The 26,312-nt window shown below is 48.2% G+C and overlaps 1 protein-coding gene across 1 annotated transcript in view; it reads right to left on the reverse strand.

Annotated features, from left to right (window-relative positions):
• The window catches only part of NEURL4 (neuralized E3 ubiquitin protein ligase 4), a gene marked incomplete at its 5' end in the record, with an annotated part of 68,504 nt that overhangs the window by 33,319 nt on the left and 8,873 nt on the right, over nt 1–26,312 (reverse strand). The window contains 12 exons of the mRNA XM_079951720.1: nt 2,406–2,484; nt 4,266–4,342; nt 6,545–6,743; nt 9,306–9,468; nt 11,867–11,952; nt 13,506–13,687; nt 15,321–15,588; nt 16,471–16,543; nt 16,644–16,732; nt 18,667–18,778; nt 20,721–21,004; nt 23,691–23,756. Coding sequence (XP_079807846.1) covers nt 2,406–2,484; nt 4,266–4,342; nt 6,545–6,743; nt 9,306–9,468; nt 11,867–11,952; nt 13,506–13,687; nt 15,321–15,588; nt 16,471–16,543; nt 16,644–16,732; nt 18,667–18,778; nt 20,721–21,004; nt 23,691–23,756 — 1,678 coding nt within the window. The remainder of the gene's footprint in view (nt 1–2,405; nt 2,485–4,265; nt 4,343–6,544; nt 6,744–9,305; nt 9,469–11,866; nt 11,953–13,505; nt 13,688–15,320; nt 15,589–16,470; nt 16,544–16,643; nt 16,733–18,666; nt 18,779–20,720; nt 21,005–23,690; nt 23,757–26,312) is intronic.

A 26,312-nucleotide genomic window follows, 5' to 3' on the forward strand; every position in this document is an offset into this window, starting at 1 on the left:
CTTCGTTCTTGTTTTTATTATGTACTTTGTGCTTTTATGCTGTGAAATGCCCTGATATCTGTGGAGAAAGGGTGGTATACACATTTTTATAATAATAATAATAATAATAATAATAATAGTATTTTTTAAAATAATAATAAATATAGCTCCCAGTACGTTTCCGAGCACAATTCAAAGTGTAGGTGCTGACCTTTAAAGCCCTAAACGGCCTCAAAGGCCCAGTAGACCTGAAGGAATGTCTCCACCCCCGTCGTTCAGCCCGGACACTGAGGTCCAGCTCCGAGGGCCTTCTGGCAGTTCCCTTCCTGCAAGAAGCCAAGTTACAGGGAACCAGGCAGAGGGCCTTCTCGGTGGTGGCACCCGCCCTGTGGAACGCCCTCCCACCAGATGTCAAAGAGAAAAATAACTACCAAACTTTTAGAAGACATCTAAAGGCAGCCCTGTTTAGAGAAGCTTTTAATGTTGAATAGGTTATTGTATTATAGTGTTTTGTTGGAAGCCACCTAGAGTGGCTGGGGAAACCCAGCCAGATGGGCGGGGTATAAATAAATAAATTTATTATTATTATTATTATTATTATTATTAACAAGATTCCAAAGTACGGGTTTAGCATTCTAGAGGGGAAGGACTGTGCCACGTAGCTGTTTCTCAGCCTGTTATCATTTCTTGCCCTGCAAACGAGTTTCTCTTGCTGCCAGTTCTCCCCCTTGCCCCTGGCAGTGTGGTGTAGTGGTTAGAGCAGGCATAGGCAACCTTCGGTCCTCCAGATGTTTTGGCCTACAACTCCCATGATGCCTAGCTGACAGGACCAGTGGTCAGGGATGATGGGAACTGTAGTCCGAAACATCTGGAGGGCCGAAGGTTGCCTGGGTTAGAGCAGTGGTTTCTCAAACTCGGGTCTCCAGCTGTTGTTGGGACTACAAATCCCATCATCCCTAGCTAAGCAGGGCCGGTGAGCAGGGATGATGGGAGTTGTAGTCCAACAGTAGCTGGGAACCCGAGTTTGAGAAACACTGGGCCGGAGCGCCAGGCAGGGACCTGGGACACTGAGGTTCAAACCCCTATTCAGCCATGATGCTGAGTGATTTTGGGCTAGACACTCACTCTCAGCCTGGCCTACCTCTCAGGGTTCTTGTGAGGATAAAAAAGTGGGGGGAGAATTACGTACACTTCCTTAAGCTCCTTGGGGGAAAAGGTGAGTGTGGCGTTTGCCTCCTAGGTGGGTCATAAGGAAAGGGGTAAAATGGGTGTGATGTGATTGGCCAGTGAGAATGCAAGGGGGGAGTAAAAGTTAGAGTGGGAGGTTTTGAAAGTCAGTTGAGGTTTGGGAGTCGGAGAAGGAAGAGGGAGGAATAGGCAGTGGGTTGGTAGAGTTGTATTGTGAGAGAGTGAGAGGAATTGTTAGGTGGAGTCAGATAGATAGTTGGAATAATCACTTTGGAGTTGTTAGGAACTAAAATTAAGAAACCAACAAGAGAAAAATAAATTAGAATCATAGAATCCTAGAGTTGGAAGAGACCACAAGGGCCATCGAGTCCAACCCCCTGCCAAGCAGGAAACACCATCAGAGCACTCCTGACATATGGTTGTCAAGCCTCTGCTTAAAGACCTCCAAAGAAGGAGACTCCACCACACTCCTTGGCAGCAAATGCCACTGTCAAACAGCTCTTACTGTCAGGAAGTTCTTCCTAATGTTTAGGGGGAATCTTCTTTCTTGTAGTTTGGAACCATTGCTCCGTGTCCGCTTCTCTGGAGCAGCAGAAAACAACCTTTCTCCCTCCTCTATGTGACATCCTTTTATATATTTGGACATGGCTATCATATCACCCCTTAACCTCCTCTTCTCCAGGCTAAACATGCCCAGCTCCCTTAGCCGTTCCTCATAAGGCATCGTTTCCAGGCCTTTGACCATTTTGGTTGCCCTCCTCTGGACACGTTCCAGTTTGTCCGTGTCCTTCTTGAACTGTGGTGCCCAGAACTGGACACAGTACTCCAGGTGAGGTCTGACCAGAGCAGAATACAGTGGCACTATTACTTCCCTTGATCTAGATGCTATTGATGCAGCCCAGAATTGCATTGGCTTTTTTAGCTGCCGCGTCACACTGTTGGCTCATGTCAAGTTTGTGGTCAACCAAGACTCCTAGATCCTTTTCACATGTACTGCTCTCAAGCCAGGTGAAATTGAAACCATACACTTGTTCCGGCATTTAAAAATAAACTTGATTATTTGTTAATGTTAACAACTGCCTGGACTCCGTGTGTCCCTGTGAGAAGCGGGGTGGTGGCAGCGAAGAGGCAATCACAGTGGTGGCACAGGGTCAATAGACCGTCAAACGTCCGGGGGCCCTGTGTGTGATCGCCGCAGTGAGACATCAACAAAGCACATAATAATTATTATTACTCACCTTAGCATCCATGTGTCGTAATCGATATCGGTCATCGTGTTGGGGAACTCCAGGTCCTCTGGGCGGATGGCAGTGACCCCTAGGAAGGGGGGAGAGAAGGGGGGGTTAAGAAGTGTAGTGATCAGGTGGGATTGCTATGAGGAATTATAAAAAATATGGAGCAAGCCATTTGTGTCAGCAATAAAAGAATTGTGTTGACTGGGTTTGAGACACAGTGGTGCCCCACAAGACGAATGCCTCGCAAGACGGAAAACCCACTAGACGAAAGGGTTTTCCGTTTTGGAGGTGCTTCGCAAAACGAATTTCCTATGGGCTTGCTTTGCAAGACGAAAATGTCTTGCCAGTTCCTGCGGGGTTTTCCCCCCCCCCCTTTTTCTAAGCCGATAAGCTGCTAAAAGCCGCTAATAGCGCTAATCCGCTAAGCCATCAATGGGCTTGCTTCGCAAGACAAAAAAACCGCTAGACGAAGAGACTCGCGGAATGGATTAATTTCGTCTTGCGAGGCACCACTGCATTTTGATATGATTTTTCATCAGTCCACGCCTCTGCATCCCTGACCTATTTCTCTTGCTTGGCAAGTCACGTACACAGCCCAGTTGCTTCATCAGGCATCCTCAGTGCATAAAGATAGTAGGTTACTTTGATGTAGTTTAATCTTTAGATAGATCTTAGGGGCCAGGACACGGGTGGCACTGTGGGTTAAACCACAGAGCCTAGGACTTGCTGATCAGGAGGTCGGCGGTTCGAATCCCCGCCATGACGGGGTGAGCTCCCGTTGCTCGGTCCCTGCTCCTGCCCACCTAGCACTTCGAAAGCACGTCAAAGTGCAAGTAGATAAATAGGTACCACTCCGGTGGGAAGGTAAACGGCATTTCCGTGCGCTGCTCTGGTTCGCCAGAAGCGGCTTAGTCCTGCTGGCCACATGACCCGGAAACTGTACGCCGGCTCCCTCGGCCAGTAAAGCAAGATGAGCACCGCAACTCCAGAGTCGGCCACGACTGGACCTAATGGTCAGGGGTCCCTTTACCTTTACCTTTAGGGGCCAGGAAGAGAGTTCACAAGGAGATGGCAAATACTCTTTCCTCGCCATCCTTCCGTCCTCCCCTGTTTACTCCTATTTATGACCTTCCTAAAAACATTCCTCTTTGCTTCCTCTTTTATTTACCCTGAATTGCATATGCATGCTCAAGTTGGAAATTAGCTCTTTGTAGTTCTAACTTTAACTTTGTCCCCACGTGGGGTTTTTTGAAATGCTCAGAGGAAATCTGATTGGTTCTTACGAACACTGTGTAAAAAGTTCTTTTGTGAATAAAACGACCTGGGCCGGAGGGTGGACAGGAATTATGATTATACATACTCCTCCGAGAGTCTTGCTGGTTCAAGCCTCTGTGTGTTATTAAAGGTAAAGGGACCCCGACCATAACGTCCAGTCGTGACCGACTCTAGGGTTGCAGTGCTCATCTCGCTTTATTGGCCAAGGGAGCCGGCGTCCAGCTTCTGGGTTACTAAGCCCCTTCTGGCGAACCAGAGCAGCGCACAGAAACGCCGTTTACCTTCTCGCCAGTGTGGTACCTATTTATCTACTTGCACTTTGATATGCTTTTGAATTGCTAGGTTGGCAGGAGCAGGGACTGAGCAATGGGAGCTCACCTCATCGCGGGGATTTGAACTGCTGATCTTCTGATCAGCAAGTCCTAGGCTCTGTGGTTTAACCCACAGCGCCACCTGCATCCCCTGTGTGTTATTAATCAGAGTCTAATCCTTCCTTTGCTTTGGGAATGCCACAAGAAGAGTCAACGCCCCTCCGAGGGAAGAAAGAGAGGCAATTCTGCTCCTTTTCGACCTCCCTGTATTCCTCACCTGCTTCAATGGAGCCAGACCAGCGATCCACCATCTTCTGAATGACGATCTCAAAGAGCTCCCCGTCTCGGAGGGGCCTGCAGTGGAATAAAAGGAGGGTCCTCCATAAGAACTCTTTCCCGAGAAGCTCTGGCAGGAAGCAAAACAACTTGGTTTAACTGTATACAACTGGAGCAACGGACAAGGAAGTGGTTAAGGGAAAAGAAGAACTGCAAAGAATAAACAAAATTTGAAAGAAAAGACTATAAAAAGGGGAGATAAAGAAGAAAATATAGTCATAAAAGGAGAAACCAGTGAAATTTATAAAATATTAGTAGAAATAATAATAATAATAATAATAATAATAATAATAATAATAATAATAATATCTTTATTGTCATTGCCCCCTCTCAGGGACAACGAAATGGAGGAGTAACAAGATCAATTAAAAGAGGTGTGGGAAAATATGGGAGAATCGTACATTGCAAAATGTTGTCTATAAGGATAAAAGAAAATTATTATAAATTAGTTTAGAGATGGGATTTAACACCAGTCAGATTAAATCAAACAAACAAGGAATATTCGGTGTTATGTTGGAGGGGATGCCAGGAAACCAGGAATTATGTTCACATGTGGTGGGGATATAAATATGTACATTTTTTCTGGCAAAGGGTTTTAAGGAGAAAACAGAGATCACTGGGATAAAGCTGACCCAGAGCCCAGAGGTAGCATTATTTTCGAATTACGATGGGGTGGAAGGTTCACAGGCTATGAAGGACTTGCTCACAGATTCATTGACAGATGCACGAGTTATTATAGCTAGGAAGCGGAAGGGGCAAGGGGAATATAAAATGGAAGAATGGTTTAAAGAGGTGTGGGATATAGCTATTAATTATCAATTAACATGTGCCGTTAAGGTGAGACAGGGAATACGCAGGAGAAATGATTTTGAGGAGATATGGAAGGTGTTTGTAGAATTCGTACTGTTAAAATGGAAAAGGGTTGAACCATCGCAAGAGGTGTTGAATTTTTGGGAAGTTGGTGCCCAAAGGTGGAAGGAGGATAATCTACCTACAAAAAAATGGCAGATAAAGATGATGGACTACGCCAAATTGGCGAAAATGATCGGGGAAATCAGAGATCGAGAGGACAATAAATTCAACCAAGTATGGGGAATTTTTTTAAGTTACTTGAAAGAACACTGTAAACAAGTGAAAATATTAGCAGGATTTTGAAAACACTTGCAATGAAGAGAGAATATGACAAAAAAAATGAGTTTTAAGACAATATGGAGAATAAGATATGATGCAGTTTGAAAAGAATATCTGGGGGAACCATGGAAGAGGGGGAGTGAAGTTCAGGGATTCTGAGAATCCTATTTCTAAAATGTTTATGATTTATTTAGGATGATAAAAGCTAAAAGTGAAAATGAATTTTTAAAAATGTTTTTTTTTTAAAAAAATGGGGGGGTTTGGATAGTTACAATGGGGGTGGGGTTCACATTTTTATTCTTATTTATTTATTCTTATTACTTTGTCAGAATAAAAAATAAAATGATATAAAAAAGAACTCTTTCCCATAACATTAAACCACAGTTCCAGTTACAGATAGGTAGCCGTGTTGGTCTGCCATAGTCAAAACAAAAAAAATTCCTTCCAGTAGCACCTTAAAGACCAACTAAGTTAGTTCTTGGTATGAGCTTTCGTGTGCATGCACACTTCTTCAGATACACTGAAACAGAAGTTTCCAGACCCTTCTATATAGTGAGAAGGTGGGGAGGGGTATTACTCAGAAGGTATTACTCACCTTCTCACCCCTTGCTTTTTCCTGTAAGACCTATTGCAGTCGTTAAGAGTCGTCAACAGGCTCATCACAGCTATCTGCCAATCACCCATTCCCACCACCCTTCTGAGTAATACCCCTCCCCACCTTCTCACTATATAGAAGGGTCTGGAAACTTCTGTTTCAGTGTATCTGAAGAAGTGTGCATGCACACGAAAGCTCATACCAAGAACTAACTTAGTTGGTCTTTAAGGTGCTACTGGAAGGAATTTTTTTTGATTAAACCACAGTTTAGTGTTACAGCCAAACACATCCACCAGCCAAAGCCGTTCTTGACATGTACAGAAAATAGTCCTGCTATTTAGACTTGGAACTCTTATTAAAGTTTTGCTGGGTGCAAACCGTTTCCTGTGCTTCTAAGCCTCAGGCTGCGGCGCGATTCCCCGAAAGGAGGTGCATTGTTTTGGGACTGGCAGGGGAAGAGAAGCGCCGCTGCCTGCCTCCGCTTGCCCACTGACCGGTTCGAGATAACGATGGCGTCGTTGAACTCGCTCCGGCAATTCTGCCGCAGCGCCGTGCGCCCGCCGTTGGTGATGACGGCGTTGTTGCCGTGCAGGTGGTGGAAACGCAGGTCGCTCCCAGAGGCCACTGAGGACGGGCTGCTGGGAGACAGCTGGTTGTTGCCTTCCGAGAGGTCGTCAGGGAGCGGAAGGAGATCTGGGGGAGAAAGGGCGGAAGGGGAGGAGGTCAATTTTCTGTTTTACAATTCAGAATACTCATTTAAACATCCTTAAAACATCAACGGCTTCCCTTCTTCTCTTTCCATGGCTCGTTTTCCATATCATTAAATCCCTGCATATTTTACATAAACCAAACCATTCACTATTCCATTATTACACCCATCAAAACTCATTTACACTGTCGAATTTATCTTAATGCTGCCAACGTTTTCAAGTGTACACAATTTGCCCCTAATAATAATAATTCTTATTTATACCCCGCCCTCCCCAGCCAGAGCCGGGCTCAGGGCAGCTAACACCAATAAAATTACAATAAAAACATAATAGAAAGGGGGGCAATTTAAAATACAAGTTAAAATACAATTTAAAATGCAGCCTCATTTTAAGAGTTGCTCATAGATCAAAACCATAAGGGGAGGGAAACATGAGGGTCAAACTGAGTCCAAACCAAAGGCCAGGTAGAACAGCTCTGTCTTGCAGGCCCTGCAGAAAGATGTCAAGTCCCGCAGGGCCCTAGTCTCTTGTGACAGAGCGTTCCATCAAGTCGGGGCCAGTACTGAAAAGGCCCTGGCCCTAGTTGAGACCAATCGAACCACCTTACGACTTGGGACCTTCAAATAAATATTTTCCAGTCTGCTCTAAACATATGTTCTTCTGGTTCTCTTATTCTATATGTTAAGTGTGCAAGCTGTGCATATTCCATCATATTGCTATTCTTCTTTGGTTGGGACCTCGCTCGTTTTACATTTTGGGGCTAACAAAAACAGGCTGCAGTAGTGGCATACATAAATAACCTTTTTTGATGCCTGGGAATTTCCATCTGAATTATCCCCAACAAAAAGGACTAGGGGCTGGGTTTTTTTGGAAAAGTGCTTTTGAACATGTTTTTCAATTCATTATGGACTATTTCCTGATACTCTTTTACCCTTTCACAGGTCCACCACATATGAAAGAACATTCCCTCAACCTCATTGCATCTCCAGCGCTTATCTGATTCAGTTTTATACATCTTAGCAAGACTTGTTGTTGTTGTTTAGTCATGTCCGACTCTTCGTGACCCCCTGGACCAGAGCACACCAGGCCCTCCTGTCTTCCACTGCCTCCTGCAGTTTGGTCAGACTCATGTTTGTAGCTTCGAGAATACTGACCCACCATCTTGTCCTCTGTCGTCCCCTTCTCCTTGTGCCCTCCATCTTTCCCAACATCAGGGTCTTTTCCAGCGAGTCTTCTCTTCTCATGAGGTGGCCAAAGTCTTGGAGCCTCAGCTTCACAATCTGTCCTTCCAGTGAGCACTCAGGGCTGATTTCCTTCAGAATGGATCGGTTTGATCTTCTTGCAGTCCATGGGACTCTCAAGAGTCTCCTCCAGCACCAGAATTCAAAAGCATCCATTCTTCGGCGATCAGCCTTCTTTATGGTCCAGCTCTCACTTCCATACATCACTACTGGGAAAACCATAGCTTTAACTATACGGACCTTTGTTGGCAAGGTAAGGTCTCTGCTTTTTAAGATGCTGTCTAGGTTTGCTATCGCCTTTCTCCCAAGAAGCAGGCGCCTTTTAATTTCGTGACTGCTGTCACCATCTGTAGTGATCATGGAGCCCAAGAAAAACTTGGATTACTGTGATGCTAAAAGGTCTTCCTTGGATTCGTATTGAGATCATTCTATCATTTTTGAGATTGCATCCCAGTACAGCTTTCGCCACTCTTTTGTTGACTATGGGGGCCACTCCATTTCTTTTACGGGATTCTTGCCCACAGTAAGAATGACAACCATATGTCAGGAGTGCTCTGATGGTGTTTCCTGCTTGGCAGGGGGTTGGACTCGATGGCCCTTGTGGTCTCTTCCAACTCTCTGATTCTATGATTCTAGTAGAAATGATGGTCATCCGAACTGAATTCGCCCATTCCCATCCATTTTAGTTCAAAGATGCCCAGGATGTCAATATTTATTCTTGCCATCTCATTTTTGACCACATCCAACTTACCCAGGTTCATGGTTCTTACATTCCAGGTTCCTATGCAATATTTTTCTTTACAGCATTGGACTTTCCTTTCACTTCCAGGCATATCCGCATCTGAGCGTCCTTTCGGCTTTGGCCAAGCCGCTTCATCAGCTCTGAATCTACTTGTACTTGTCCTCCGCTCTTCCCCAGTAGCATGTTGGACGCCTTCCGACCTGAGGGGCTCATCTTCCAGCATCATAACTTTTATATGCCTGTTGCCTTTGTCCATGGAGTTTCCTTGGCAGGGATACTGGAGTGGCTTGCCGGTTCCTCCTCCAGGTGGATCACATTTGGTCAAAACTCTCCACTATGACGTGTTCATCTTGGGTCCCCTGCTCGGCATAGTTCATAGCTTCTCTGAGTTATTCAAGCCCCTTCGCCACAGCAAGGCAGTGATCCGTGAAGGGGCTTAGCAAGCCTGGTCAGAGTTAAATAGCATTTAAGGACCCACACTGAAACCCCATGATGCCTGAAGCCGCCACAAACAACGTCACTCCCCCAAGCCTGTTTCCCACAACCCCCCGCCCCTACTTACCTGTGTCATCCACAATGGTAGCCTGAGCTGCCTGCCCGTACAGGTCCACCACGGCGTAGATGTTGGGCGGGACATTCCACGCGGCTGGGCCCTGCGCCACCCCATTGACGAAGAAGTGCAGCGTCCCGTCTTCCTTGCGCACGACGCCCACAGTGTCTCCTGCCTGAGGGAGAGAGGAAGGAGAAAAATCAGACAGGACAAAAGAGGGTGGGGGCTTCCAGAATTTGAGTCCTGCTAGATCAAGCCGGCGGCCCACCTAGTCCACCATCCTGTTCGCACATTGGCCGACCAGATGCCCATCGTGGGAAACCTGTCGGCAGGATCTGTGCACAAGAGCTACTCTCTCCTGTTGCAGGAATTTATGTATAGGTGGGGGGGGGGGGTTCCCCCTCCAGCAGATATCATGCACATGCAGCCCACTACCAAAACCAGCACAATCACTTCTGTGACTTTTGTGATTTGTCCCCACAAAACACCCCATCACAGTTTCTTCCTATCTATTCAAAGGGCCTCTGCTGCACAATACCAAATGTACGAATTCACTGATAAATGTATCTATGTACTGGCTCACTGGGAAAACTTCAGAAATTCATATAGACATGTGAGCTCAGCTACTCAGCAGCCCCTCTGCCTGAGTGATAATCCCTGGCATCCTGATACCCGAGTGCCAGACAGGTAGCCATTCCAGAAATAAACCCAGATGAAGACAAAAGGGTGTGATTCACTTTGCTGGGAAACAGGGAAATGCAAAGATCTCTTTTGTTCCACTTGATGGGTGTTTGGTGGAGGGCAAGGGGAACCATGGGGCAGGGTCCAGGATGCTCAGATTCCTGCCACCAGACCTCCCCTTTCATTATGTAACCATGATGTAGTTTGGGGGGTGTAACATGGGGATCAGCAGCTAATAAAAGTTGGGGTCTTCTCTTGTTCGGGGCTTCCATCTTGTTCCACCTGGTGGCAGGTGGGAGTCCTGTCGCGACAGTCTTCAATAAAGACCAAGCCTACTGGCTGCTGTTTTGCTCCAATTTTCCTGGTTGGTGCCCTTGCTTTTTTCCAAGGGAGACCTCAGAGTTCTTCATTAACACTCCCTCCTGTGTGATTTAGAAGCATTGCTAGCAGCCACTGAAAGCCTTCTCCCCCGTGAACCTGTCTTATTCACAGAAACATCTGCAGAGGCCTAATGGAACAGACACAGCCTTTCTCAGTGTTGGGTCTCCGGATGTTGCTGGACTACAACTCCCATCATCCCTGACCAAGGGCCATGAACGATGGGAGTTGTAGTCCAAGAAGAAGGATAGCTCCATTGGTCACAGCAGGGTGCGGATAACGCCAAGGTCGCAGGTTCGATCCCCGTAAAGGGCAGCTGCAGATTCCTGCATTGCAGGGGGTTGAACTAGATCAGGCATAGGCAAATTCGGCCCTGCAGATGTTTTGGGACTACAACTCCCATCATCCCTGACCACTGGCCCTGTTAGCTAGGGGTGATGGGAGTTGTAGTCCCAAAAACATCTGGAGGGCCGAGATTGCCTATGCCTGGACTAGAGGATCCTCAGGGATCCTCTATGGGATCCTCTATGAACATTTAGGGACCCAAGATTGAGAAAGGAGACCTTGTTGTTGTTGTTTAGTCGTTTAGTCGTGTCCGCCTCTTCGTGACCCCCTGGACCAGAGCACACCAGGCCCTCCTGTCTTCCACTGCCTCCCACAGTTTGGTCAAACTCATGCTGGCAGCTTTGAGAACACTGTCCCACCATCTCGTCCTCCGTCGTCCCCTTCTCCTTGTGCCCTCCATCTTTCCCAACATCAGGGTCTTTTCCAGGGAGTCTTCTCTTCTCAGGAGGTGGCCAAAGTCTTGGAGCCTCAGCTTCAGGATCTGTCCTTCCAGTGAGCACTCAGGGCTGATTTCCTTCAGAATGGAGAGGTTGGATCTTCTTGCAGTCCATGGGACTCTCAAGAGTCTCCTCCAGCACCAGAATTCAAAAGCATCCATTTTTCGGCGATCAGCCTTCTTGATGGTCCAGCTCTCACTTCCATACATCACTACTGGGAAAACCATGGCTTTAACTATACGGACCTTTGTTAGCAAGGAGACCTTAGCATGCTTTAAAAGGTTTTTCTGAGTGGCGGTTCTAACTTTAAGCTGCTACATATTGTGCTTTTCGCCAAAAAATGACAATGATTTTAAATTATGTTTCTTATATGTGAAAAAGATATATTCCAAAAAATAAAATAAGCCCGGTTTTTTTTTTCCTTTTCAAGCAGTAAGAGATGTCCTCAGCTTTACTGGAAACTTTTGCTGAGTTCGAATCTGAAGACCAGTCATACCTGCTTCTGTGATCTCCCTTCTCTAATGCAAGGGGCTTAACAAAGTTTGATTTGATTTTCTACATTTCTATGCTGCTTTGGAATTTCAAAGCTGCTTACAGGCGATAATTAACGACAACGCGAGCCTCACAAATACAACGTAAATCATGTGTAGAAGTAAACCCCACAGGTTCTGAATACTTCTTCTTGTCTATTATTATTATTGTAGTCATTTCCCCCCAAAAAAAACCACTCACCTTCAAGCGGTCCAGGTTGTGGCCGTATTCGTCCAAGATGGTTGTTCCATTGTGCATCACCCCGTTTCCCGTCATCATCCAGGTACCTGTGGGAGGTCAGCAGAGAGACAGCAGAATGGAGAAGTGAGAAAGGATGGGGAATCCCAGGATTTCATTTACAAGAAAGTCCCCAAACCAAACAGGTTTCCAGCCCTCAAGATCAGCAAAATGAAAAAAAAACGGGACCATGCAGATCCATTGAGTTTTCCTGGGTTGCCATAAGGCTGCAAAGGGTGCCCATCTACTACCAAGCCAGATTAAGTTTTAATAAATTAAATAAGCTAATAAATTGTATTGATTTGCAAAGCCCTGAACCACTTAGGTCCGGGAGACTGCCAGAACCCTTCTATCCCTGCTTGACCACTGAGATCACCTGCGGGAGCATCGCTGGGCATACCCCAAAGTCGGTGAAGCCCGTTTGATGAAAACAATTTAGAAACTGAGCCTTCAGTGTCATCGGCCCAGTCCTGTGGAACCCTCTGCCACCAGATTCAGCAGGCGACTTCTGTGCCAACTTTTAGAACGCCTGCTGAAAACATTACAGTGGTACTTCAGTTTACGAACTTAATCCGTTACGGAAGTCTGTTCTTAAATCGAAATTGTTCTTAAACCGAGGCGTGCTTTCCCTAATGAGGCCTCCCGCCGCCGGTGCCCTTCCACCGTTCGGATTCTGTTCTTAGACCAAGGAAATGTTTGCAAACCGGGACACTATTTCTGGTTTTGCGGAGTTCGTAAACCGAATCGTTCGTAAACAGGGCTGTTCTTAAATTGAGGTTCCACTGTATTTTTTCACCTCACAAGGCCTGTGCGGGAAATTAAGAATGTGTCCTTCCGCAATGGTTAACCAATGTGTCTTTTTAACTTTTGACCGTTAACACTTCAGCCTAAATACACAAGACCCCCCCCCATCTCCCCCTTGAGAAACAGATGGGGGGGATTAAGCGTTGGGAAAGAGAAGTGGGGGACTCCCTCGCCCCCAACACACAGAACCAAGAAAAGCTGAAGTGAACGGGGGGAAATGTTTAGGCCTTTCTTTTGGGAATTTTAAGTGCCGAAATCCCAAGGGAGCAGAAAAGACTATTTATGTATGCAACCACGGCTGCGTGAGTCCTACTAGCCCAGAGGTGGAAAGAAGAAAAAGTCCCGATCAGAGAAGAATTGCAGATCAAGTTGATGGATTATGCGGAAATGGCAAAAATGACCGGAAGAATCAGAAATCAGGAAGACCAAAAGTTTAATAAGGAATGGGGGAAATTTATAATTTCTCTGAAAAAATAATTGTAAACAGTTAAAAACATTAGTAGAAATGGAATAACACTTGGTGAATTTTGGATATAATGGAGATGTAAAAGATTTGCCTTATTGTAAAATATGCAGGAGGAAATGACTAACAATACGACACACAAAGAGGAGGACGGAAGCCCAGGAGATTCTGTGGAATCTTGTTTCGATATTGTATGTTGATATGTGATTTGAAAAACCCAAATAAATTTGAAAAACCCAAATAAATAAATGTACAAAAAAGAGAGAGCTAAAGTTGTAGGAGGTGCTGTTCCCACCACGGCCACTAGGAGGCTCCAGCGGCGTGAGGGCCTCTCACCTGATCGCAGGTTGGTCATGGTGGACGGCAGCTGGAGGTAAGTGGGGTTGTGGGTGGTGACTCCAATCTCGATGGAGCCGGCCCACTTGTCCACCATCTTGTCGATGCGCACCTGGAAGACCTCGCCGTTGCGCAGCGGCCGGTTGCTGAGGACCACGCCGTGGTTGAAATCGTCCGTGGCGCTGGAGGGATGAGAGCGCCGTTAAAGAGCAGCCACAGTTGGAGGGGCTTGTCAAAGATCAGGCTGAGAGCAGCTGGCTCTGGGGAGGAGCCCTGCGTACAAACACGCCTTATGCAGGGGTCGGAATAGGGTGGTACCTCAGGTTAAGAACTTAATTCGTTCTGGAGGTCCATTCTTAACCTGAAACTGTTCTTAACCTGAAGCACCACTTTAGCTAATGGGGCCTCCCGCTGCTGCCATGCCACTGGAGCACGATTTCTCTTCTCCTGAAGCAAAGATCTTAACCCGAGGTAATATTTCTGGGTTACTGGAGTCTGTAACCTGAAGCGTATGTAACCCGAGGTACCACTGTACTGGTCCTTCTGCTTCAAGTACTATCTCCACCAGGGTTTTTACAACTCAGGCCCCCAGCTGTTGTTGGACTACAACTCCCATCACCCCCAACCGCTGGTCCTGCCAGACTGAGGTTGAATCCTGACAAGACAGAAGTACTGGACAGGTGTGGAGGACTCCCTGGTCCTGAATGGGGCAACTGTGCCCCTGAAGGACCAGGTGCGCAGCCTGGGAGCCATTTTGGACTCACCGCTGTCCATGAAGGCACAGGTCAATTCTGTGTCCAGGGCAGCTGTTTGCCAGCTTCATCTGGTACGCAGGATGAGACCCTCCTTGCCCGCGGACTGCTTTGCCAGAATGGCGCATGCTCTGGTTATCTCCTGCTTGGAGAACTGCAATGGGGCTACCTTTGAAGGTGACCCGGAAACTACAATTAATCCAGAATGCGGCAGCCAGACTGAGGACTGGGAGCGGCCACCGAGACCACATAACACCGGTCTTGAAAGAAATTGGCTCCCAGTACATTTCCAAGCACCGTTCAAAGTGCTGGTGCTGACCGTTAAAGCCCTAAATGGCCTCAAAGGCCAGTAGACCTGAAGGAGCGTCTCCACCCCCATCATTCAGTCCGGACACTGAGGTCCAGCTCCAAGGGCCTTCTGGCAGTTCCCTCCCTGCGAGAAGCCAAGTTACAGGGAACCAGACAGAGGGCCTTCTGGGTGGTGGCGCCCGCCCTGTGGAACGCCCTCCCATCAGATGTCAAGGAAATAAACAACTATCTGACTTTTAGAAGAAATCTGAAGGGAGCCATGTTTAGAGAAGTTTTTAATGACTGATGTTTTATCGTGTTTTTAATATCCTGTTGGAAGCCAACCAGAGTGGCTGGGGAAACCCAGCCAGATGGGTGGGGTATAAATAACAAATTATTATACAGTGGTACCGTGGGTTAAGTGCTTAATTTGTTCCGGAGGTCCATTCTTAACCTGAAACTGTTCTTAACCTGAAGAACCACTTTAGCAAATGGGGCCTCCCGCTGCCGGAGCACGATTTCTGTTCTCATCCTGAAACAAAGTTCTTAACCTGAGGTAATATTTCTGGGTTAGCGGAGTTTGTAACCTGAAGCGTATGTAACCCGAGGTACCACTGTATTATGATGATGGGAGTTGTAGTCAAACAACAGCTGGAGTGGACCCCGTCCACCAAACCTGGAGAGGTGGTCACTGCGTTAAGAGACCCCAGCTGTGTGTCTTGGTGCAAGGCGGCCCCCTCCGCCCCTGGGGGAAGAAGGGCTTCGCGGCACGTACTGGGGGCGCAGGGCTGTTCGTCCCTCGTTGATGATGGCAGCCTTCTGCCCGCAATTTGGGTGGAAGAGGAGGCGCTCCAGCTCGGGCTCGCTCCCCGTGGCATCGATGGCGCGGCGCCCGACGTCCGGCGAGAGGGCCCTCATGATGGCGTTGTTGCGCCGGAGGCGGTCGCTGTGGTTGTGGTTGTGCACGATGGTGACCTTCACGGCCATGCCGTAGAGGTCCACCACACCATAGACCACGAGCGGAGTGAGGGTGGTCGCCACACCTGGAAGGAAGCGGGGAGAGAATGGATCTGGACTACGCAGGAGGAGGAGGAGGCATGCAGGGCACAGAGCTGCTGCAAAGGTCAAGGACCGCATTTGTCGGGGAAGATCCAGTGCCCCTTGGTGTCTGACCCTTTAAGAAATGAGCTAGCTTGATTCTCATTCAGTTCAGAGTTCAATTCACGTCCCTCCAAATTACCACTGGCAAAACAAAAACCTAGTTTATAAAACAGCCTCCCTCCTTGGCCTTGACATTGCCCTAATCCCCATATTTACGGGACTGCTGGTATGCCCTGCAGAGGACCTTAAGGTCCATGAATAATCATAGTTTAAAGGTCCCGGGCCCTAAGGAAGTCAGATTATCCTCCACCAGGGCCAGGGCCTTCTCAGTGATGGCTCTGACCTGATGGAATGCTCTGTCCCATGAGACCAGGGCCCTGCAGGATTTAACCTCCTTCTGCATGGCCTGTAATAAAGAGCTATTCCACCTGGCTTTCAATTTGAACTTAGCCTGATCTTTTATTCCCCTTCCTTCCCTCCCCCTCCCCTTTTTATGAAGATTACCCACTCTGGGATCCCACAGCTAATTCTCCCCTTGTCTCCTCGCTGGCCCAAATAGGACTAATTTAGCCAGCTAGCCCTGGTGATCATCTAATGTTTATTGGATGGATTTCCCCCCTAAATCGATTTCTGAATTCTGAATTTATTGTTATTCACGTTTTATACTGTATTTTATGCTGTTTTTTGTTGCATCAGTTAAGTGTTTTAAATTTGTTGTTAGCCGCCCTGAGCCCGGTTTTCTGAACCGGGAAGGGCGGGGTATAAATAAAAAAATATTCTTATTCTTCGTCTTAAAAGTTCCTAGACCTCATGAGCACACTGACCTTGGTCGATGCCGTTGATGTAAAAGTGAAGAGCGTTGTTGGACTTCCTGGTCAAGCCTATGTGGTCTCCTTCCTGCAGAAACAGAGAGGTGAGAGAGGGTAGATTTCTGGGGAGAGTGGAAAAGGGGTCGAAGTCCCCACAAGGACTGGGGATGAGGCCACACTCAGCTCACCTGTAGCTCATCCAGGCTGAACTCGCAGTACTCTCGCCGCGTCCCCTTCCCATTGGTCAGGATGCCACAGCCACTCATCATGATGGTTCCTGGGTGGGGATGACAAGAGGAAGAGTCAGGAGCCTGATTGGCTGCCGATGGAGCTGGGTACCAACTCATCCCCTCCGGAGTCAAATGCAGGTCCTTGGTGCTTCTGTAGCACGATTACCTGTATACCTGAAGGAGCGTCTCCACCCCCATCATCCAGCCCGGACACTGAGGTCCAGCGCCGAGGGCCTTCTGGCGGCTCCCTCATTGCGAGAAGTGAGGTTACAGGGAACCAGGCAGAGGGCCTTCTTGGTGGTGGCGCCCGCCCTGTGGAACGCCCTCCCATCAGATGTGAAGGAAATAAGCAGCTATCTTATCTTTAAAAGACATCTGAAGGCAGCCCTGTTTAGGGAAGTTTTTAATATTTAATGCTGTATTGTTTTTAACACTTGATTGGGAGCCACCCAGAGTGGCTAGGGAGACTCGCCAGATGGGCGGGGTATAAATAATAAATTATTATAATATATATTTTTTTAATATAATATTTATTCAAAATTTAAGAATAACAAAAAGAAGAAAAGAAAAATACAAAATACAAAAAGAAATAACACCAAAAAAGAAAAAAATACATCCACTTAAAAAATAAAAAGAACTGATTAAACCTTTACATAACTTTCTTCCTTTACTTATTTCCTTGACCACCTTTCACCTCCCAATTTTGTATTCTAATTCAAATCGTTATTTCAGCAAATCCTTCCAACCTTATTTTCATTTGAGTAATTTAATATATTACAATTTAACGTCCTCTCTTTCGCCAATTTCATCAACTCATCTTTACTTAGTCCTTTATGTCATTTCAACCAAAACCATCTAATTTTCTTTTTCCAACATCTTTCTAACAGTCCTTAATTTTACAATATTTTTAAATTTTTTCCAATCTTCTTATTAGAAGAGTGGAAGAATAATAAATTATTATTATTATTACTAGCAGCGATGAGATCGGCTACCACATCAGATTCATGGTATATAAAGACCTTTAGCAACCTGGGAGCAGTTTACCTGTGAAATCATCACTGCCCCATCAATGCCCACTTGACTGCTTTGTTCTGTGGGTGCCACATCAATGCCGGCTTCACAATCATCACAATCATCACAATATTTTCATTATTTATATGCCCCCAGCCACTCTGGGCAGCTGCCAACAAAATATTAAAGACACAACAAAAATCAAACATTTTTTTTAAAAAAAACTTCCCAATACAGGGCTGCCTTCATTTGTCTTCTGAAAGAAATGCCAGTCTCCTAGTGAGGAAGCATCTACACTGCAGAACTCATTGCCTATTGATACTCTTCCAAAAGGGTAAAGGGACCCCTGACCATTAGGTCCAGTCGTGGCCGACTCTGGGGTTGCGGCGCTCATCTCGCTTTATTGGCCGTAGGAGCCGGCGTACAGCTTCCGGGTCATGTGGCCAGCAAGACTAAGCCGCTTCTGGCGAACCAGAGCAGCGCACGGAAACGCCGTTTACCTTCCTGCCGGAGCGGTACCTATTTATCTACTTGCACTGGCGAGCTTTTGAGCTGCTAGGTTGGCAGGAGCAGGGACCGAGCAACAGGAGCTCACCCCGTCACGGGGATTCGAACCGCCAACCTTCTGATCAGCAAGTCCTAGGCTTCTAGGCACCTGATAAAAACATTTTTGTTTAGAGAAGCTTACCCAGTTATCTAGAAGGCTGTGTGCTTTAATCTTATTTCAAATCAGGTTAAATTGCTGTTTTCAAATTTCTGGAATGTTTTGAGTAGTGAAAACAACTATTTTTTTACCGACAATTTTACTGTTTTTCTGACAACCGAGTGGTGTCCAAACCTTATGGAATTGCTAAAAATATACAAACTCTCCATGCTGCAGTAGTGCTACAGAGGCCTTGTTAAAAACAGCCAGTTCCTCTCCCGCCCTTCCTCTCCCACAAACCCCGACAGAATGAGCGAGGGGGGTTACCTGAACGCAGGTTGGTCATGGTGGCTGGGTATTCCAGGTTGTTAGGATTGTGGGTAGTGACCCCGATTTCAATGGATCCTGACCACTTGTCCACCAGCTTGTCGATTCGGATCTGGAAGAAGCAGCAGAGCCGTCAGCCATTTTACACGCCCAGGGACCTAGTCGTCTTCCCCATCCCTGGCCTGTCTCACCCTGGGACCTGTATCTCTCTAGATGCCTTCTGTCCATCTCCTCCCCACTTCTGGCACCTAAATCAGCCCCCCCCCTAAACTGCTTCCTTCCAGCTGTTTCGGACTACAACTCCCATCAGCCTCCCGGACAACGTGCAGTTCGACAGCTGCGGTTCAAAATGGCTGGAGCGACTCAGGGTTGGGAAAGGCTTGCTAGACCACAATACCCATCGTGCCCAAACACTGGGTATGTTGGCATGGGGGCTGATGGGAGCTGGAGTCTAGCAACATCAAGAGGGGCGCAGAATCAGCTGTCACTGCTCTGGGACAACCAGGGAGAGAGGGAAGGCTCTTGACGCTTTAATGTTAGTGCAGAAGAGGGAAATCTGGACAGTCTAGATGGGTTTTTTCCTGGGCAAAAAAACTGCAATTGCCAGAATTTTCTCTTCTAAGCAACCACCAGCAGGCCTCGTTTTGGAATGGGGTTTGCATGCGCCTCTTCTGTGTCAACAGGAACAAAACTCACAATGAAACTGCCAGCCTGGCATGTTCCTGTATTGAGGAGATACTTCAATACAGCGGTACCTCGGGTTAAGAACTTAATTCGTTCCAAAGGTCCGTTCTTAACCTGAAACTGTTCTTAACCTGAAGCACCACTTTAGCTAATGGGGCCTCCTGCTGCCGCTGCCCGATTTCTATTCTCATCCTGAGGCAAAGTTCTTAACCCGAGGTAATATTTCTGGTCCAGTCAAAGGCGCTCATCTCACTTTCAGGCCGAGGGAGCCAGCGATTGTCCGCAGACAGCTTTCCGGGTCATGTGGCCAGCAGGACTAAACTGCTTCTAGCGCAACAAAACACCGTGACGGAAACCAGAGCGCATGGAAACGCCGTTTACCTTCCTTTTTGCCTACTTGCGGTTGCGTACTTTTGAACTGCTAGGTTGGCAGGAGCTGCGACAGACCATCGGGAGTTCAGCCCATTACGGGGATTCGAACCACCAACCTTCTGATCGACAAGCCCAAGAGGCTCCGTAGTTTAGACCACAGCGCCACCCGCAACCCTATTTTTGAGCTAGTAATGCATCCCAACCCACCAACTGTATTTTCCTTTTCACAAATGGGAGAAAATACGATAGCCTGGAGAAGACTGAGAGGGGATATGATAGGTAAAGGGACCCCTGACCATTAGGTCCAGTTGTGGCCGACTCTGGGGTTGCAGCGCTCATATCGCTTTACTGGCCGAGGGAGCCGGCGTACAGCTTCCGGGTCATGTGGCCAGCAGGACTAAGCCGCTTCTGGCGAACCAGAGCAGCGCACGGAAACGCTGTTTACCTTCCCGCCGCAGCGGTAGCTATTTATCTACTTGCACTTTGATGTGCTTTCGAACTGCTAGGTTGGCAGGAGCAGGGACCGAGCAACGGGAGCTCACCCCGTCGCGGGGATTCGAACCGCCCATTTTCTGATCGGCAAGTCCTAGGCTCTGCGGTTTAACCCACAGTGCCACCTGCGTCCCAGGGGATATGATAGCCGTCTTCAAATATCTGAAGGGCCGTCACATGGAAGACGGAGCAAGCTTGTTTCCCAGACCAATGAATCCAAATGACAAGAAAGGAGAGTGCAACTAAACTTCAAGAAGTCTCCTTTCCAGGGCTTTATTTCTGAGCAATCGAAGACTGCGCCTGCCTGCAACCAACCTCTCCTCTGCCCATTTCATGCCTCTTCTGGTTCTGGGAGACATGGGAGGAAGGGAACTAGTCGTAGCAGGAGGGGGAGTCACTCAAGGGGCCTGACTCACTTCTGCCCCTTGACCCCCTGCCTCCTCTCCTGCTCCAGTTTCTGCCTCCGATTCTGGACTTCTTTCTGCCCCCACTTCTCCCCTTCTCACCTCAAACATCTCGTTGTCCCGCAGCGGACGGTTGGTCATGACGACGCCGTTGTTGAACTCGTCCAGCGGGCGCCTCCGCTCGGCCGTCTTGTTGTTGTTGCTGAGTTTGATGAGGGTGCCGCACTTTTCGTGGAAGAGGAGGGCGTCGTTTGAGGTCATGGGGGGGGCTCCGCAGGAGGCAGAGTCCGAGGGTGGGCTGCCCAAGCTGACGTTCAGCAGGCTGCCGTTGTAGGCCGACAGGATGGCGTTGCTCACCACCTCCGACAGCTCCATGCTGGAGAACCCTGCAGGCCGGAAGAAGAAGAGTTTGGATTTGATATCCCGCTTTATCACTAGCCGAAGGCGTCTCAAAGCGGCTAACATTCTCCTTTCCCTTCCTCCCCCACAACAAACACTCTGTGGGGTGAGTGGGGCTGAGAGACTTCAGAGAAGTGTGACTGGCCCAAGGTCACCCAGCAGCTACATGTGGAGGAGCAGGGAAGCGAACCCGGTTCACCGGATTACGAATCTACCACTCTTAACCACTACACCACACTGGCACCGGAGGAGGAGGAGGAGGAGGAGGAGGAGGGGAGGAAAGCGCTGTTAAGAAGGGAACAAGACCCTCTTTGGTACACACTCCAAAATAGCTCGCAAGGTCTCCTGTCTCAGGATGCTCAACACATCTACTGAGAGCAAAGGACCCTGGAATTGCTAAGATCAGTCCGCGGGAAGGTAGTAGGTATTTCTTCATACACAGAGGAAAGGCCACCAAACACTGGGCAGTATCAAACGCCCTTTCTACACCGGGGGTCCCTAACGCATGCCCAATTACAAGGCCTTGTTTCGTTCTCAATGTCAATGGGACAAAGAGCATAAGGAAAGCTGAATCAGGCCAACAACCCATCCTTTATTTATTATTTTATTTTATTTATAGGCATCTCCCCACTTAAAGGTAAACGTAAAGGGATTGCAGCGCTCATATCGCTTTACTGGCCGAGGGAGCCGGCGTCCAGCTTCCGGGTCATGTGGCCAGCAGGACTAAGCCACTTCTGGCGAACCAGAGCAGCGCACGGAAACGCCGTTTACCTTCCCGCCGGAGCAGTACCTATTTATCTACTTGCACTTGACGTGCTTTCGAACTGCTAGGTGGGCACTGAGAACTTACGTGCAGTCGAATTGTGTGTGACTGCGTACATGCACAGCGTCGACAAATAAATCAATTTAAACTGCGAAAATACTGCCGAAAGAGCAGGGAAATAGCTAGCAGTCCTGGGAGCCTTTGCAAGGGCAATCCCATGAGCCTTGGGCCTTTTCAAGGGGTTCCAGATGTTTAGAGGGCGTTTACAGGCTTCTTAGAGGGAGCCCCCCCAATATGCCATTTTGCATAGACACATGGTACCCGGGAACATAACCCCAGCGGAAGTGGAGAGATGCCTGTATTAAGTGTGTTGTATACCACCCTTCAAGGGATGCGGGTGGTGCTGTGGGTTAAACCACAGAGCCTAGGACTTGCCAATCAAAAGGTTGGCGGTTCGAATCCCCGCGACGTGGTGAGCTCCCGTTGCTCGGTCCCTGCTCCTGCCAACCTAGCAGTTCGAAAGCACAAAGTGCAAGTAGATAAATAGGTACCGCTCCGGCGGGAAGGTAAACAGCTGCTCTGGTTCGCCAGAAGCGGCTTAGTCATGCTGGCCACATGACTCGGAAGATGGACACCGGCTCCCTCGGCCTAAAAGCAAGATGAGCACCGCAACCCCAGAGTCGGCCACGACTGGACCCAATGGTCAGGGGTCCCTTTACCCTTTACCTTTATTAGCCATCAATAGCCCTCTCCTTCTCCATGACTCTGCCTCATCTTCTTTCAAAGCTGTCCGCGTGGGTGGCTGCCACTGCCTCTTGTGGCAGCAAGTTCCACAGTCTGCTGTGTGAAGCATCTATTTCTTTAAAGGTAAAGGTAAAGGTACCCCTGCCCGTACGGGCCAGTCTTGACAGACTCTGGGGTTGTGCGCCCATCTCACTTAAGAGGCCAGGGGCCAGCGCTGTCCACAGACACTTCCGGGTCACGTGGCCAGCGTGACATCGCTGCTCTGGCGAGCCAGAGCCGCACACGGAAACGCCGTTTACCTTCCCGCTGGTAAGCGGTCCCTATTTATCTACTTGCACCCGGAGGTGCTTTCGAACTGCTAGGTTGGCAGGCGCTGGGACCGAGCAGCGGGAGCGCACCCCGCCGCAGGGATTCGAACCGCCGACCTTTCGATCGGCAAGTCCTAGGCGCTGAGGCTTTAACCCACAGCGCCACCTGCGTCCCTATCTATTTCTTTAGGCCCTCCCAAATCTCCAGCCATGCTGCTGCAGTGGGTGGCCCCAAAGTGATGGCCTGGGACTCGGGCTCGGAGCCAGAGGAGTCTCAGGCTGCATCTGAACCAGGTCTGGGGCCTGATCCTGAAGAGCCCCGGTCTGCACAGGTTCCCCTGCAACAAGCACCAGCTGAGCCGAGTCAGGGGCCTGAGCCTGCCCTGGCTCCAGATGCGGGGATTCCCTCGTTGCCTCCAGCTGGGCCATCACTTACAGCTGCTCCACTACCGGCTGGGTCAGGGGAGGCTGAGGCGGCCTCTGGGTCTAGTAACCCACCGACGTCTCCTGAGCGGCAGAGACTGAGGTCTGAGAGAAGGAGAGACCTGAGTACTCGCAGGAGGAGTGCTCGCCTTCGGGCAAAACAGGGAGGTGAGTCGCCGGGGGATCAGGACCGGCCGTTACCCAGATAGAGATAAAAGGCTGCTGGACTCCGCCCCAGGTTGCGGGAGCAACGTTGCTGTTTGGCAGAACTTGCCTGTGATTCTGTGCCTGACCTTGCCTGCTTTCCGGCCTTGGCCCTGTCGGACTGACTCCTTGTGGAACCCTTGGATACGGGACTGGACCTGGACCGTGTTGCTTGGGTTACCCCCGGGCCCAGAACACCCAAGTCATCCAGAGTGGAAAGGAAATGCTCACCGTTCTCCGACTCCAGGCTGTTGGGAAATTTATCTGGCCGGTTCTGGTTGCAAGGCAGGTCCAGAGCTGCAAAATTAGGGGAAAAGGAGGTGAGGGATTTGACTCAACACCAGCTGCAATGCCCTCTAACTGCAGTGCACAGATCCCTCCGGCACTATCAGGACCTGACATAGCTGTCAACTTTCAGATTTGAAAATAAGGGATCAGCAGCCTCACCTGTCCCGGGGAAGTCTAACAATCCGGGATAGCAGCGGGAAACGGTGCTGGAATAAGGGAATTTCCCGCAAAAAAAGGGAAGGTTGACAACTATGTATCAGGACAACAACAACAGATCGACCCCCATGATTCAGATCACGGCACATATTTCTGCTGAAAGCAAAGACAGTGGCGACAGCTCCAGGTAGAATCATAGAATCATAGAGTTGGAAGAGACCCCAAGGGCCATCGAGTCCAACCCCCTGCCAAGCAGGAAACACCATCAGAGCACTCCTGACATATGGTTGTCAAGCCTCTGCTTAAAGACCTCCAAAGGAGGAGACTCCACCACACTCCTTGGCAGCAAATTCCACTGTCAAACAGCTCTTACTGTCAGGAAGTTCTTCCTAATGTTTAGGTGGAATCTTCTTTCTTGTAGTTTGGATCCATTGCTCCGTGTCCGCTTCTCTGGAGCAGCAGAAAACAACCTTTCTCCCTCCTCTATGTGACATCCTTTTATATATTTGAACATGGCTATCATATCACCCCTTAACCTCCTCTTCTCCAGGCTAAACATGCCCAGCTCCCTTAGGTGGTTCATAAGAGCACAATGAGAGCCCTGCTGAGTCAGGCTGGTGGCTAAGTAAGTTCAGCATAGTGTTCTCACAGTGCCCACGCAGATGGCCCAATCGAAACCCTCAGACAGGATTCGAACACAAGACCCACACTTTCCCCTCCTGAGGTTTCCATCAGCTGGTACCCAGAATCATTGCTTCTTTCAAGCATAGCCAAACTGGCTAGTAGCCATTGATAACCTAATCCCCCATGAATTTGCCTAATGCACTGCTAATCTAATATTAATCCAATATTACAGGCACTGGGCTGAGTCGCCTTCGATTCTCATCTTGTCTCACCCTTAAGCAAGCAACCCCAGCCACCAGGGAAAACAACACAAAGCGAACCCCCAGCTTCACCATCCAGACCGAACCAACTGCGCGCAGTGACATCTCAGCAAATTCCTTCCAGGTTTCATCCGAATCATTGAATTGTAGAGTCGGAAAGGGACCCCAAGAGCCAGTTTGGATAGTTAGCTTTGGCGAAGACTTGACGTTTTCATCCCCCAAAAAGTTTTTGATTTGAGTTTCCATTGAAATGAGGCAGCATTTTAATGTTTTAATGCTGTATTTTAATCTTGTTATTTAAGTTGTATCTCAATCAATTTGTTTTTATATCGGGTGTTAGCTGCCCTGAGCCCAGTCTTGGCTGGGGAGGGCGGGGTATAAATAAAAATTATTATTATTATTATTATTATTATTATTATTATTATTAATCTAGTTCAACCCCCCCCCACCGCAATGCAGGAATCTCAGCTAAAGAATTCATGACATGATGAATTGTTGGGACTGCAACTCCCATCATTGTTGAATAATTGAATGCAATATTTTTTTTTTAAAAAAAAAAACCAATTAACACCCAATGTGTACAGAGGAGGGGCAACCAAGATAGGGGGAAAAGAGTTTGGGAAACTAAGCTTGATGAGGAACGGTTCAGGGACTTGGGGGTGCTTAACATGGAGAAGAAGAGATGGAGAGGTGGCGTGGAAGCCATCTTCGGGTATCTGGAAGACGGAACAAGCTTGTTTTCTGCTGCTCTGGAAGCGAGGACTTGAACCAAGGGATTCAAGTGGTAAGAAAAGAATTTCTAATTAAACATTAGGAAGAACTTTCTGAGGGTAAGAGCTGTTCGACCCTGGAATGGTCTCCCTTAGGATGTACAGTGGTACCTCGGATTACATACGCTTCAGGTTACATACGCTTCAGGTTACTGACTCAGCTAACCCAGAAATAGTGCTTCAGGTTAAGAACTTTGCTTCAGGATGAGAACAGAAATCATGCTCCGGTGGTGCAGTGGCAGCGGGAGGCCCCATTAGCTAAAGTGGTGCTTCAGGTTAAGAACAGTTTCAGGTTAAGAATGGACCTCTGGAACGAATTAAGTACTTAACCCGAGGTACCACTGTAGTGGACTTTCCTTCCTTGGAGGTTTTTAAAGCGAGGCTGCATGGCCGTCTGTTGAAATTGAAATTGAATTGAAATACTTTATTGTCACTTGTACAACTTGTATACAGTAAGATTAGACGAGTCCCCCCCCCCCCACTCAGCTCTCTTATTCTTAATTCCCCTTGTTTACTGACACACACACACACACCAAACCCGAAAGTCAGTTGTCCTGTTGTTATCTTTTCATTCAGAAGCCTAACAGCCCACGGATAGAAGCCGTTCTTTACCCTGTTGGTACGACTAATCCTGCTTCTATATCTTCTGCCTGAGGGCAGGAGATGAAGGAAGTGCTGGCCAGGGTGTGAATCATCCCTGTTGAGGTTTCTTCAGCTGTTATTCGGCCCTGTATCCACAGCCCAGACACAGCTCC

This window comes from Podarcis cretensis, assembly GCF_951804945.1.
Source record: "Podarcis cretensis genome assembly, chromosome: 13".
NCBI classification, from domain to species: Eukaryota; Metazoa; Chordata; class Lepidosauria; order Squamata; family Lacertidae; genus Podarcis; species Podarcis cretensis.